Below are 12,142 nucleotides of genomic sequence, written 5' to 3'. Positions count from 1 at the left end.
AAGGAATACAAGCAAACGATAAAGGAATTGAAGCCATCAGAGATTTTCCAGTCCCCAATAAAGTGCATGGAGTTAGAAGCTTTTTAGGATTGTGTTCATATTTTAGAAGATTCATAAAGGATTTTTCGAGGATTGCAAAACCATTATATGATTTGTTGAAAAAAGATTGCGAATTCGTGTTTGAAGAAAAAGAGTTAGATTGTTTTGAAATGCTAAAGAAGAAACTCATAGAAGCACCGGTATTAGGTTTATATTATTATAAGGATGAAGTAGAACTACATACAGACGCAAGTGCACATGGTTTTGGTGCAGTACTATTACAGAGGAAAGAGGATAAGAAATTGCATCCTATATTTTATTTTTCCAAAGCTACAACGAAGGATGAAGCAAAATATCATAGCTTTGAACTTGAAACGTTAGCCATTATTTATGCTCTACGAAGGTTCCGAATTTATGTGCAAGGTAGGCGGTTTAGAATTGTTACTGATTGTAATTCATTGACATTGACGTTAAACAGAATAGAACTTAACCCTCGCATTGCGAGGTGGGCTTTAGAGTTACTTGAATATGATTTTGAGTTAGTTCATAAGGCAGGAAAGCTTATGCAACATGTAGATGCCTTAAGTAGGAATACGAACATATGTGTAGTAGAAACGGTGAATTTTGAAGACAATTTAGTTATATGCCAAGCGAAAGATGAAAAGTTAAAGAAAATTAGAATGAGGTTAGAAAAAGAAGATGACAAAATGTTTGAGATGAGAAATGGAGTAGTGTATAGGAAAGCAAATGATGGAAAATTGTTGTTTTATGTTCCAGAAGAAATGGAAGACAAGATACTGTATAAATATCACAATGAGTTAGGTCACTTAGGTAGAGATAAGGTTATGGATGCAATTGTTAGGACGTATTGGTTTGCAAATATGAAAGAGAAAGTTGTTAGGCATATTGATAATTGTTTGAGGTGTGTAGCGTTTTCACCAAAGTCAGGAAAAGGAGAAGGATTATTACACAGCATTCCGAAAGGGAATGTACCATTTGAGATCATACATATTGATCACTACGGGCCAGTGGATAAGGGAAGGGCAAATAAACATCTTTTTGTCGTCATAGACGGGTTTACAAAATATGTTAGGTTATATGCAACAAAAACAACAAATACAAAGGAAGTTATTATAGCATTGAAAGATTATTTTAGATCATATAGTAGACCGACGTGTATCGTCTCGGATAGGGGCAGTTGTTTCACATCTGAGGATTTTCAAAAATTTCTCGAAGAATATAATGTTAAGCACGTAAAAATAGCAACAGGGTCACCTCAAGCTAATGGGCAGGTGGAAAGAATTAATCGAATATTAGGACCGATGATAGCAAAATTGGCAGACTCAGAAAAGGGATTGCATTGGGATACAGTTATTGAGGATGTTGAGTTTTCATTGAACAATACAAAGCAGAGAAGCATTGAGCAAATGCCGAGCAAAATGTTATTTGGAATTGCACAAAAAGGAAAAATTATAGATGAATTAAGGCAAAAGTTAGAAGAATTAGATAATACTGATAATGTTAGGAATTTAGACGAAATTAGGAAAAAAGGAACAGAGTGTCAAACAAAGTTGCAGAAAGACAATGAAAGAAATTACAATGAAAAAAGGAAAGCGAGTTCAAAATACAAGGTAGGAGATTATATCGTGGTTAAGAATTTTGATTGTACTGTTGGAGTTGCAAGAAAGTTAATACCCAAACATAAGGGTCCATTTGTAATAGACAAAATTTTAGGAAATGACAGGTATTTAATTAAGGATGTTGAAGGTTTTCAATTGTCACGTATTCCATATCAAGGTGTTTGGAGTAGTCAGAACATTAAACATTGGATAGGTAAACGAAGATAAAGCTCAAATATTATGTAAACTTTTGTAAATAAATAATTAGTAGTATCTAAGTCAAATAGATGTAAGAATCAATTGTAAAATATCACAAGATCAGGGGATCTTTAAATGTCAGGACGGCCGAATTGTAGCAGGATTGCTACTTAGGGTATATATATATTAGCTATAAGTGTATTGTATAACTGTAAACTATTAGTGTAAGTCGGTGTCGTTGGCTGTTGTCGGTTCTGGCTCTCTCTCTCTCGTGCTCCCATCGCTCTCATTGCTCTCTCAGCGAGCAATGAGGGTTGATGCTGATCACGAGTTGAGAGCGGAGTCAGTCGAACACCAGCAGCGATCCGAAGCGGATCTAGTCAATAATAAATAAACTAGAATAAGGAAAGTGTTGGTGTTTTACTCCAGGGACATTGTTATATCCCTACACATGTAACAAATTAAAGGAATTTCTCCAATGTTATCATATGTAAAAAAACGGGAAAAATCTGCTCTTCATTACTAATAGATGTCTATGCGCCCTTAAAAGTAGGCAATGGAAATATGAGTGCTTACATTTTCAGATTAAAGATTAAATAAGAAATAAATAAGAAAATGCAAGGAAGGAAATGAAAGAAGTAATTATATACATACATACATACATATTTCGCTATAATCGGCTACAGTTGAACAATCCTTATTGGACTCTATGTATTAGTATATTCACAGTATCAGAATTAGATTCTTTATAATATGAACTTTAAAAAAAAACTAACTGAGAGACTAGTTCGCGAAGAAACTTCCACACAGGATGTGGCATTCTGCAAGTGTATAATAATATTCAGAAGACCCTTTTTACGAATCACCAAGTTCCAATTAAAATCACAGAAAAGCTCAAAGACAAACCCTTTTTACAGAGATCTACACTAGTGGGATATAAATATGTAGATACATATGGTATGCCTGTAGCATATTCCACTGACTCTTTTCCGTTTCGTTTGGCATCGGTCAACAGGCTTCCTGGCGGGCCAGGATATTTCACAGCTGTTTGGGTAGTAAATCAACCGCATAATGGAGCCATACAAAGGCCATCATCCAGCAAACAATATCCAGCTGGGCACTTTCGGGCCTCCGCTGGGACGAGCAAGCTAGTCGATGATTAAAAACTCTTAATTGTCGGGGATCTGGATGTGAATGTGGATGTCGATATGGGGATACCGGGGATATGGCTGTGGAAAATTGAATGAACATTAAAGTGCCCATCCAAAAGGGGATCATGAATCATGGTTGGGCAACTTTGTGCGAGCTTTTCAATCCGGTTCGCATATTTAAGCTTAATACCTACAATCCCTGGGCCAACTTTTATGCCGTCGGGCTACAGAATCGCACTAAAATCGGAACAGCGGCGCAAACAACAATCCCAGAAACAGAAACTGAAAACCCAACAACAATCGAAACGAGAGCAACAAATTTTAACGAGCGCCACAAAACCCCAGCGCTCTGCTTTTTTAAGCCGCTTTCATTTACTTTCCCCCAGATATCCCACTCCACCACACACTCCACGCCACACTCCACTCCAATGGCTGTGTAATTACAAAAAAGCCGCGGGCTAAAGTTGGGAGCAGAACTTGACAAATGGCATGACATGGAGGAGCGGTAGAGCGCTGGAGCAGTGGAGCGGTGGGAACGGGCCGGTTAACCAGGATAATAGGATGAAACAAATGTAAATGAGTCGGGGCGGTTGCAGTGGGTAATATGATAAAGAAACAGAATACAAAATATATCAAAATAAAAAGTAGAGTACAAATCGCAACATACAAAAAAAGTTGACTCGAAAATCTGTTAAGGACATCTCCAACTGTGTGTTTTTGTTTGCCTTTGTTCCAAAATGGAGCAGCGCCGCAGGTGCCGCCGTATTTTTATCCTTGCAAAAAAATATCCTGGCAGTCCTGGAAATCACGGCACTTGCCAGAGAGCCTGGCGGGGCAACTACCAGCCATAGTGAAAAGTTTTCCATGTCGGAATGACAAATATTTTAAGCTCTATCTAGATTCTGCCCGAATTCACTTATTTGCCAAACAAATTTAGAGGCTCTGTACGTCGAAAGTGTCAAGATACACGTTTTTTTGTACGTTCTTTTTTCTCCATATTGGTTCAAAACAAAGCTCTGATATCAAAGCCGTGTAAATTAATATCATTTTGTTATTTTTTTCTGGTGCCAATAAATTCATGTTTCCCTGACAATTATTCGAAAATAATGTTTTATGGGAAAATGCGAAAAAAACCAGCCAGAACCATCTAGATAAAATGACACTTTGTTATCACACAAAGTGTTCAATGTTTCAATTATTTGTTTTACTATTTCGGTATTTTATAGTATTTAGATTTATACACTAAAAAACTTAAAATTGGATGAAAATAAAATATAACGTATACGCCATGTAGACAAACTATCATCCTGAGGCTGGTTGTGGGTCTGTCTTTATCTTTGTGGGTTATATTATTTAACTTATTTTCTTCTAAAATTTCAGATAAAACTCTATCTACCGGAGGTCTAGAACATATTGCGTATACGTTATATTTGTAAAAGAAAATTCTATTAAAAAATAATACGTATACGCACTGTAAAACAAGTAACTTCAATGAGCCATTTTTGTGAGAAGTTTAACTTTTTTTCGGAAACCAAACCAAATTTTATAAACTCCCCCAAGACCTTCATGAGTAATTTTTGCTGTGACCATCTAAAAATTTTATCAGAATTCTCAAAGCCTTAAAAATTTTTCGCAAGTGCTCCGTTGAAAACAATACTTGAATTCCCCAATGAGTTATGGTGGCAACGATGGATTTTTTGTATGCTCAGCATTCGCAGTCAATATTTTGCCGGCCAGGCCATATCAGAAAAGCATTTGCAGGCCATGTCCGTGCAATCAGCGCCCATTCAGCCAGGTCATTCCCTCTGGAGCCGGGTGGCAGGGGCCAACAACTCATCCAAAATCATTCGCTGTGTGGTGTTCCGTGCCGGACTCTCTGGCCCAACAGTTGGTTGCACATCTGCGCATTGCAGTGGCAGTGGCAGGGAATGCATCTGAACCGGCTGGTACGGGTCCTCCCCCTCGGCTCGGGCCTTCTCTAATGGGAGTACCCGTGGCACATCCCTTTCGAAAAGCGGCAATTAAAATCTTGTATTCGAGTTGCGGGAGCAGCTGGAAAGTATTTTAATTTCCCACGACGTAGCAAAATCAACATGGCTTCAAAACAGACGGTGAGAGCAATCAACTTTGCTAAGACTACACTGGGGATTTATAATAAAATCATTTTATATCAAAGAATGTAATCAAAGATAGAAGGTATCAACCTAAAAGTAACTCTTTATCTTGAATAAGTAATATATGGTTTCCCTCAAAGATGGTATTTTTATCAACGATTCCTCTTCAGTTATCATTCCAACTTCAAAGCATAGTTTCTGTCTCTTAAAATTCCAAAAGTATTCCCCCATTTACATATAAATTAATATTAGATGCTTATTTCTCTGTGCACGAAACGGAATCAAAACAAAAAGCGTCAAGTGGGGGAAAAATGGGGGGACTGTCTCCGGCGAAGAGCAGAGCTATCTGTCCGGCTGATATGGTCCGGCGCATGCTCCGCAACTGCACAGATTTCGGCGAATTGGTGGCGCAAAAATCTCCAGAGATTGTATGGCTTTCTCAGTTGCTGCAGGACCTTCGCGGACTAAAGTTGCAAAAGGACGAAAAGCGCACGAGTGTGCCGCTCAATGTGAGCAAAACGCAAAGGGAACGCGCGCGAAATCCGCCCACCCACTACGCCTCACCCCCCTCTGCCCGAAAAAAAAACAAACACGTGTGTATTGGTGTCTGTATATGTGTGTGTGTGTGTGTGTGCAGGTGTCTGGAAACGTACACAACAAAAAAAAGGAGTGGGTTTCACGGAAAGAATTGTTTTGTGGTTGAAAGCCAAACGAAAGTGAAGGGCCACGCCCTGTCTGCTCGAGATGGAGCACCTACGCCCACTTACCTACGAGGAGATGGTCCAGATGGAGATGCTGCAGGCCGGAGGCGCCGCAGGAACAGCACCAGCTCCAGGAACCATGATGCCCATTATGGTGATACCGACAGCTCTGCTGCCAGCCGGCGTTCCCTCGGCACCGGAAGGGGCGGTGGGAGGAGGCGGAGTTGGAGTGCCAGGAATGGCGGTGGAGCACTATTATCAGCTGCAGCCCACGCATCATCTCCTGGCAGCGACAGCGGCACCGGGTCCAGGAGAATCCCTTCCGCCAACAACAACAGCAACTGGCGGCGAATTGGCGCTCCTGCAAGGCGGCGAACAGATTCCACACACCATCCAGCTACCCCAACAGCATCCACAGGCCATGAACATCCTTTGCACAGGCACTCTTGGTCGCCAGCCGGCACCAATGCCCGGACCTAATCCCAATCCCGCCATGGCGGCCACCTTGCCGCGTGGCTTCCAGCCGGCGGCCTTTGTGTCCGAGGTGGAGTCCGACTTCGAGGGCAGCGAGTGCGGGGCCGGCGGCATGACCACCACCTGCATGCCGCACTTCCGCTTCGGCGGCTGTGGCATCCAGTCCCTGCAACAGCACCAGTCACATCAGGACGCCGTGGTGGGCTGCGGCTCACTGGCCTACATGATGGGATCCGGTACACTGGGCCGGGGCAGGCGATTAGCTGGCGGGCAGGGCAAGCCCAAGAGGGTGTCCTTCAAAGGGGACAACCTGCCGCCGCCGTCGCCGCCCCCACCGCCCGCCGTAGAGCTGGATGAGAACGGAATGCCGTTGCCGCCCGGTGGCGAGGCTGGAAGCTGCTCCTACATGCACTTTGATAACTACATGGATTACCAGGTGGGTGGGGATTTTCGAGAATTATTATATGGAAAATATACAGGATTATATAGAAATAAAGAAGGAAATAATAAAGATTAAATAAGGAAATGCAAAATACGGAATAATCCTTCTCGAAAGAGAGGTTTCTTACAGGGTTTTAGTTTTATGTTTTGTACTTGTTTATTTACTATCTATACTATAATTAAATATATATATTTTTTTACAAGCTTCTATCCATAAAAAAAAGATATATATCAGTAAGTGACAACTTTGTGTCTGAGCCTTGCCTTAGAATTCCATAAAATAAAAGAAAGTAATCTTGCCATTCAATGGATCCAAAGGTGGGTGGAGCTCCGATAAGGATGAGCCTGCTCCTGGGCTCCTCTAATTGGCATTCATGGCCTTTCTCCTAAAGACTGTGATGAGAGGGGGAAGCATTTACGATTATTGCCGGCTCTTTGTGTTCGTGCCGCGATTTCTGTGACGACACCGGCTGTAGCAATAACTGCACTGAGAACAATGATTTTGTTTTCAAAATTCTTCAAGTAATTGCTGCTTTTGGTTTCTCTCCATGCAGAGAATGCCTTAACAGAATCGAACGACCTGGTCCTGAAGATGTGCCACATTTATTTCGTCCTGATAGGGATCCGTTATGCAGATTCTGCCATAAAGGAGCTCGTATACTTTTATGTGGCACATATCCGCAATATCCGTATCCTTTCATTAAACGCTGTTCCCTGAAGATGATTTGATTTTGTCCCAGGCGGCGACTAGGAAAATCCTAAAATGAAATTATTGTTTTCTAATCGTCGTAGAGAAATTTAAGGTTTAACAAAATTAAGTTATTTTAAGGATGGCTTACGGGTACCAAATATATTCTCTTTTTTCCCCATATATTGACAACTGCACTGACATTAGTTTGGATGGACGAGCCACCCACATCCTGAAATATGCAAATTGGCCATGTCAGATGTGGCATTTGAATTTTGAGGTGTGGAGTCGAAAAGTTGTGTAAACTGAAGTGAACATAACCCACTGGAAGCTGTTGAAATTTTAATTATTTGTGGCAAAATTGATTTCAACAGAATGGCATCTGGTGGCAGAAAAAATGATTCAGTTTGCCGCAAATTACAAAACATAAGAGACTATCTCGAATCCTCAGATATTCTTTTTTTGAAATTTGTTTGCCATGGAATCTTGTAAATGTCACAAGTTAAATAACTAACCATGATAAATATATGTGATTTTATTTACATTTGCGAGGGACACACATCCTGTGGACCAAATTGGACAAACGATTATTTGCCTGTAACTCAATTTGTTTGGACCAAATCCAGGGCAAGATTTCTATCGGACTGCTCTTTAGCAGTCCCCGAACAATAAACCCCTGAAAAAGGGGGAAGCCGTATATATAGAGAGGGTCTTTTTTTGTGGCAGGAGAGTGTAGGGGGCAAGGTCCTGGAAAAGAGACCGGGGCAATTGTCCTTTGAAGCCATTAGTCACAGCAAACGCTGTCATCTTTGGCCGCTGGCGCCATTTGTTCACATTTGAATAATAAATTAAATGTTGCAACTGCCGGGCTGTTGCAATTGTAAATTCAGTTTTTAGTTTCCAGTTTTCAGTTTCAGTTGCCTTTCAGCAATCCTGCCACTGCTCCTAGTTCTTCGCCACGGCTCTTGGTTTTTTTATGCGTTCCGCCAAAGCCATAAAAATCGCTATTATTTTCCAACTCCCTTTGCTGCAACTTCATTTCGCGCTTTGTTGCCTTGTCCACTGGCTGGATTTGCTGAGTGCGTATCCTCCTGCGCTCCTTATCCTTATCCGTGTCGGTTTCTACGCTTCAATGCTCCTCCCATCATGGTGCTGCCCAGTTTACCAATAGTTTGCCAAATTCCAAAATACACCGCCCTATTTTCCATCGACCCCCCAAAAAAGACGTCGATTCCGCACTTTCAAACTTTTCACATCGCCCAGCGTTTTCCGGTGTTTCGTGTGCAAATAGTTTCTGACCGAAAGTGCCATTCATTCAGGACTTTTGTTTTTTTTTTTGTATTTTGTGCTGGTAGCTTCTCCAAGTGAATTCTGATTGATGGTTTCGGAGCTGCGTGTCAAGTTCGAAGCGACCAGACACTCCAAATCCATTGTCCAGCATCCCAGGCTTTGGGTTTCGGTTCTCAATTGTGTTGAGGTCTGTCAGGAATCGAGACTCAGGAGCCTGGAATTTGGTGCGAAAATGATGAAACGCTTTGTTAGGAGCTTGCACGTGACCTCAAACCATAATACCATTGTGGGACACTGAAAGAAATAGGGAAATTTTTCATTAAAACTATAAAAATCATTCATCTTGAAAGAGAATATATTTTTTCTTCGTTTAACTTGATATATCATGGTTAAATATTTATAAAATTATTATAGTTTAAGTTTTTTTCCTGTGTATTAACAGATTGAAATCACAATATGGCCATACAACGTTGATTAGATTGTCCTTCACAAAGGACGAGCTTCTCCATTGAAACGTGTGCCCTGACTGAATGATAGGACACATCAATCTGGTTCCGATAATGCATTAATTCAGCCACAAGACATTACAATTAAGAAACTGGTCAGGCGCTTAACGCTATCTATTCCAAATTAGATTTGAGGTCCTTCAGACAAAGCCAATCAACTTTAAATTGTTTAATGAACACTTAGAGCGCTGTGCTGCTTTTCCAGCAAAAACAAACAGCCAGGATCCTGCACCCCGAGGGTGGAGGCTTTAAAAAAAATGGGCTGAAAAGTGGGCGGCCAGAGTGCAGACAGTTGCCGGTCATCGCCCACATAAGTCGCTATGGAAAGGCAAAATAAACAAACAAAATGCGAAACACTAACACAGCCATTGTGGCTAACGCCGAGGGCCAAAAGTCTGTCATTTGAAAGACCAATCGCCAGGACTAGCACTGAGAGAAATTCTCTACTTAATTTCTTAAACTCTGAAACTATTACATTTTTAGGGAAAACAAAATGTACTACTTTTTCGAGAGTAGATAAATTATAAAATTAAATTAAATGAATTTCTCTTAAAGTAATGAAAAATAGATTTTAAGTTTAGAACCCTAGTTTAAAACCCTAATCCCATGTTGCTACATTTGAATGTTCCGCTCAGATGGCAGAAATTACGTGGCAGCCACAAGGCAATTTGCGTGTTGGTTGGGCAAGGGGCAGGATGGTCCTTGGGGCGTAGAGGATGTGCCAACGAAAACTGATGTCCATCAGCGTGAAATGGCCAAATGACATTTGAAAAACTAAAAACAGCAGCAGTGGCAACAGCATCTGGTCAACGACCACAGTCGACAAAACTCCGGACAGTCCGGGCTAAGGACTATTCTTCCGGGTTGCCTGCTGTGCCCACTCCGGGGCTTTGAGTTCCGGACTCCAGCTGCTGCTCCGTCACAGACCATACAATGGAGAAAAGTTGATAAACTTGACCGCAAATTTTTTGTACATTAGTTTTTCCTTCATGACCGTATCAATCATAATCAACACTGGGAGCCACTCGATAAATTGATATGGCCAAGTTTATTGCATTGTCTGAGAAAGTTATTATGCCAGGGATCTGAAAACATCTCAACACGACATGACAAGGACATGAGAACAGTAGAGCCATTAAGATAAATTGACCTTTCTTCTCAAATTTTTTCGATTGAAGAGTGAGTTGGAATAGGAGATTACCCAGCTATTGGTAAAAATCAATTATAAACCATATTTACTTGCAATTACCAAACCTCTGCTAACACTTTACCATCATTTATGTTATTATCCTGTAAAACCGGTTGTAAATCAAAAGATTTTACCCGAAAACAAATTTCGAGGAAGTGAATACATTTTTGGCAATCGCACCTAACACCGAGTCCTCCATTGACGGTGCTGCTGTGGCGATTATTTATGGAATGGATTTGCTTTGTTTCCCCACGAGTGCCGCGTAGAACATGATATATGTATGCATGTGGCGGGATGAGATATAGCATGACAAATACTTTTCAGCATACATACAGCAAAGAGCATATCCGCCCAGTGACCACGCCCACATTCAGCCCTCTGGCTGTTGCACATGCGGCACAGATTTTAGTTGTTTTTAGTTTCGGACCTAAGTTCTTCTCTAAGCAACACTTTAGAAAAATAAGAGTTTATACTAAAATTTAATTTAAACTATGAACTTGAAAAGTTAAAAAAAAGTATAGTTCAAATCAAATTAAATTTAAATTATTTTATATAATTCTAAAATCTATAATACTTTCAAATATTTCAAATGATCTAACATAGATCTATAAAATATCATTTCTTATCAATGTGTTTCAGAAATATTATTAAAAATTTTGTTATATTATGATGAATATATCATTTTTTCGCCCTATAAATAATTCATTTCTTTATTCATATTCTTCTAACTAGAATTCAAGTTTCTTCTGTGTAGAAACGAATCTAAAACCAGAGTGTTGCTCAAAAAAAGGAAAGGGTTCTACTAAAAACTACAGCTGCAAAAGGGAAAATAATGGCGGAAACTATAAAGCATTCCGTAACAGTTTTTTTTTGTTTTGTTCCTGCTCCCGTTTCTATTTTTTGCCATTGCTGTTTTCATTGTTATTGTCCTTGTTGACGTTGGTCCTGTTGCCGCCCTGCCTTTCGCCTTTTGTGCGAACTGAATGACTCTGATGTTGCTGCTACAGCTCCTGCTTTTGCAACTGCTGATGTTGCTGCTTCTGACGCGCTGCAGGTTGCTGATGTTTTTGGCGAGGAGTTGCAAGGCATGGTGGGGGCTTGGAGATTCTTTTGCCTTTGTTGTTGCTGCATCGTCTGCTCATTTTTATTTAAAACTCAATTGGACGAATTTCTGGCCCCGGGTCGGGGATCAGGGAACAGGGAACTGCCAACAACAATGAAGCCAATTTGTGCAAAGTCCGTCAGACGCACAAGCGCCATCATCATCCGTTTCTCCAGCTGGGGTCTTCAATTTCAAACTCATCATTTTGGCCGGGAATAAAGTGCTAAGTGAGATATATAATATACTCTTGTATCATTTGATTATTGAGGATTTTTGTAGAAACTGGTTGTTATATAAGAGACTAAATCATTGCTCAATAATGTGCCTACTTAAAAAAATTCAACATTTTATTTAAGGAAAGTAACTTTTTGTTTTAAAGTTCCTATATAGAGTCCCCTCAAAAGACAGTAAATTAGTTGGCCTCTGAACAACAAACTAATTTCCCTCATAAGTGTGGCTTTTCATGTCAGTGGTGGGCGTGACCCGGTCTAAACTAATTATAAACTTGGCAAAAACTAAGGGAAACCTGTGGGACTGGGACTGCAGGCCATGAATTTTTCGGCCGTCTCTGTCGCCTGCCAAAATGCGAGCAAAGTCTGTGGAAAATGTGGCCAAATCTGTTGCCCGGAT

At 40.5% G+C, this 12,142-nt stretch overlaps 1 protein-coding gene across 2 annotated transcripts in view; it reads left to right on the top strand.

Moving 5' to 3' along the window:
* The window catches only part of LOC108122367 (uncharacterized), an 89,345-nt gene that overhangs the window by 71,742 nt on the left and 5,461 nt on the right, over window positions 1–12,142 (top strand). The window contains exon 1 of one of the 2 annotated variants that reach the window (XM_017236932.3): window positions 5,742–6,732. The exons of the other annotated variant lie outside the window; for it this stretch is intronic. Within the exon in view, the coding sequence (XP_017092421.2) occupies window positions 5,866–6,732 (867 nt within the window). The 5' untranslated portion in view covers window positions 5,742–5,865. Of the gene's footprint in view, window positions 1–5,741; window positions 6,733–12,142 lie in introns of those variants that run through there. 2 annotated transcript variants of the gene reach the window in all.

This window comes from Drosophila bipectinata, chromosome 3L (genome assembly GCF_030179905.1).
Source record: "Drosophila bipectinata strain 14024-0381.07 chromosome 3L, DbipHiC1v2, whole genome shotgun sequence".
Lineage (NCBI taxonomy): Eukaryota > Metazoa > Arthropoda > Insecta > Diptera > Drosophilidae > Drosophila > Drosophila bipectinata.
This window is presented reverse-complemented; position numbering and strand designations above follow the sequence as displayed.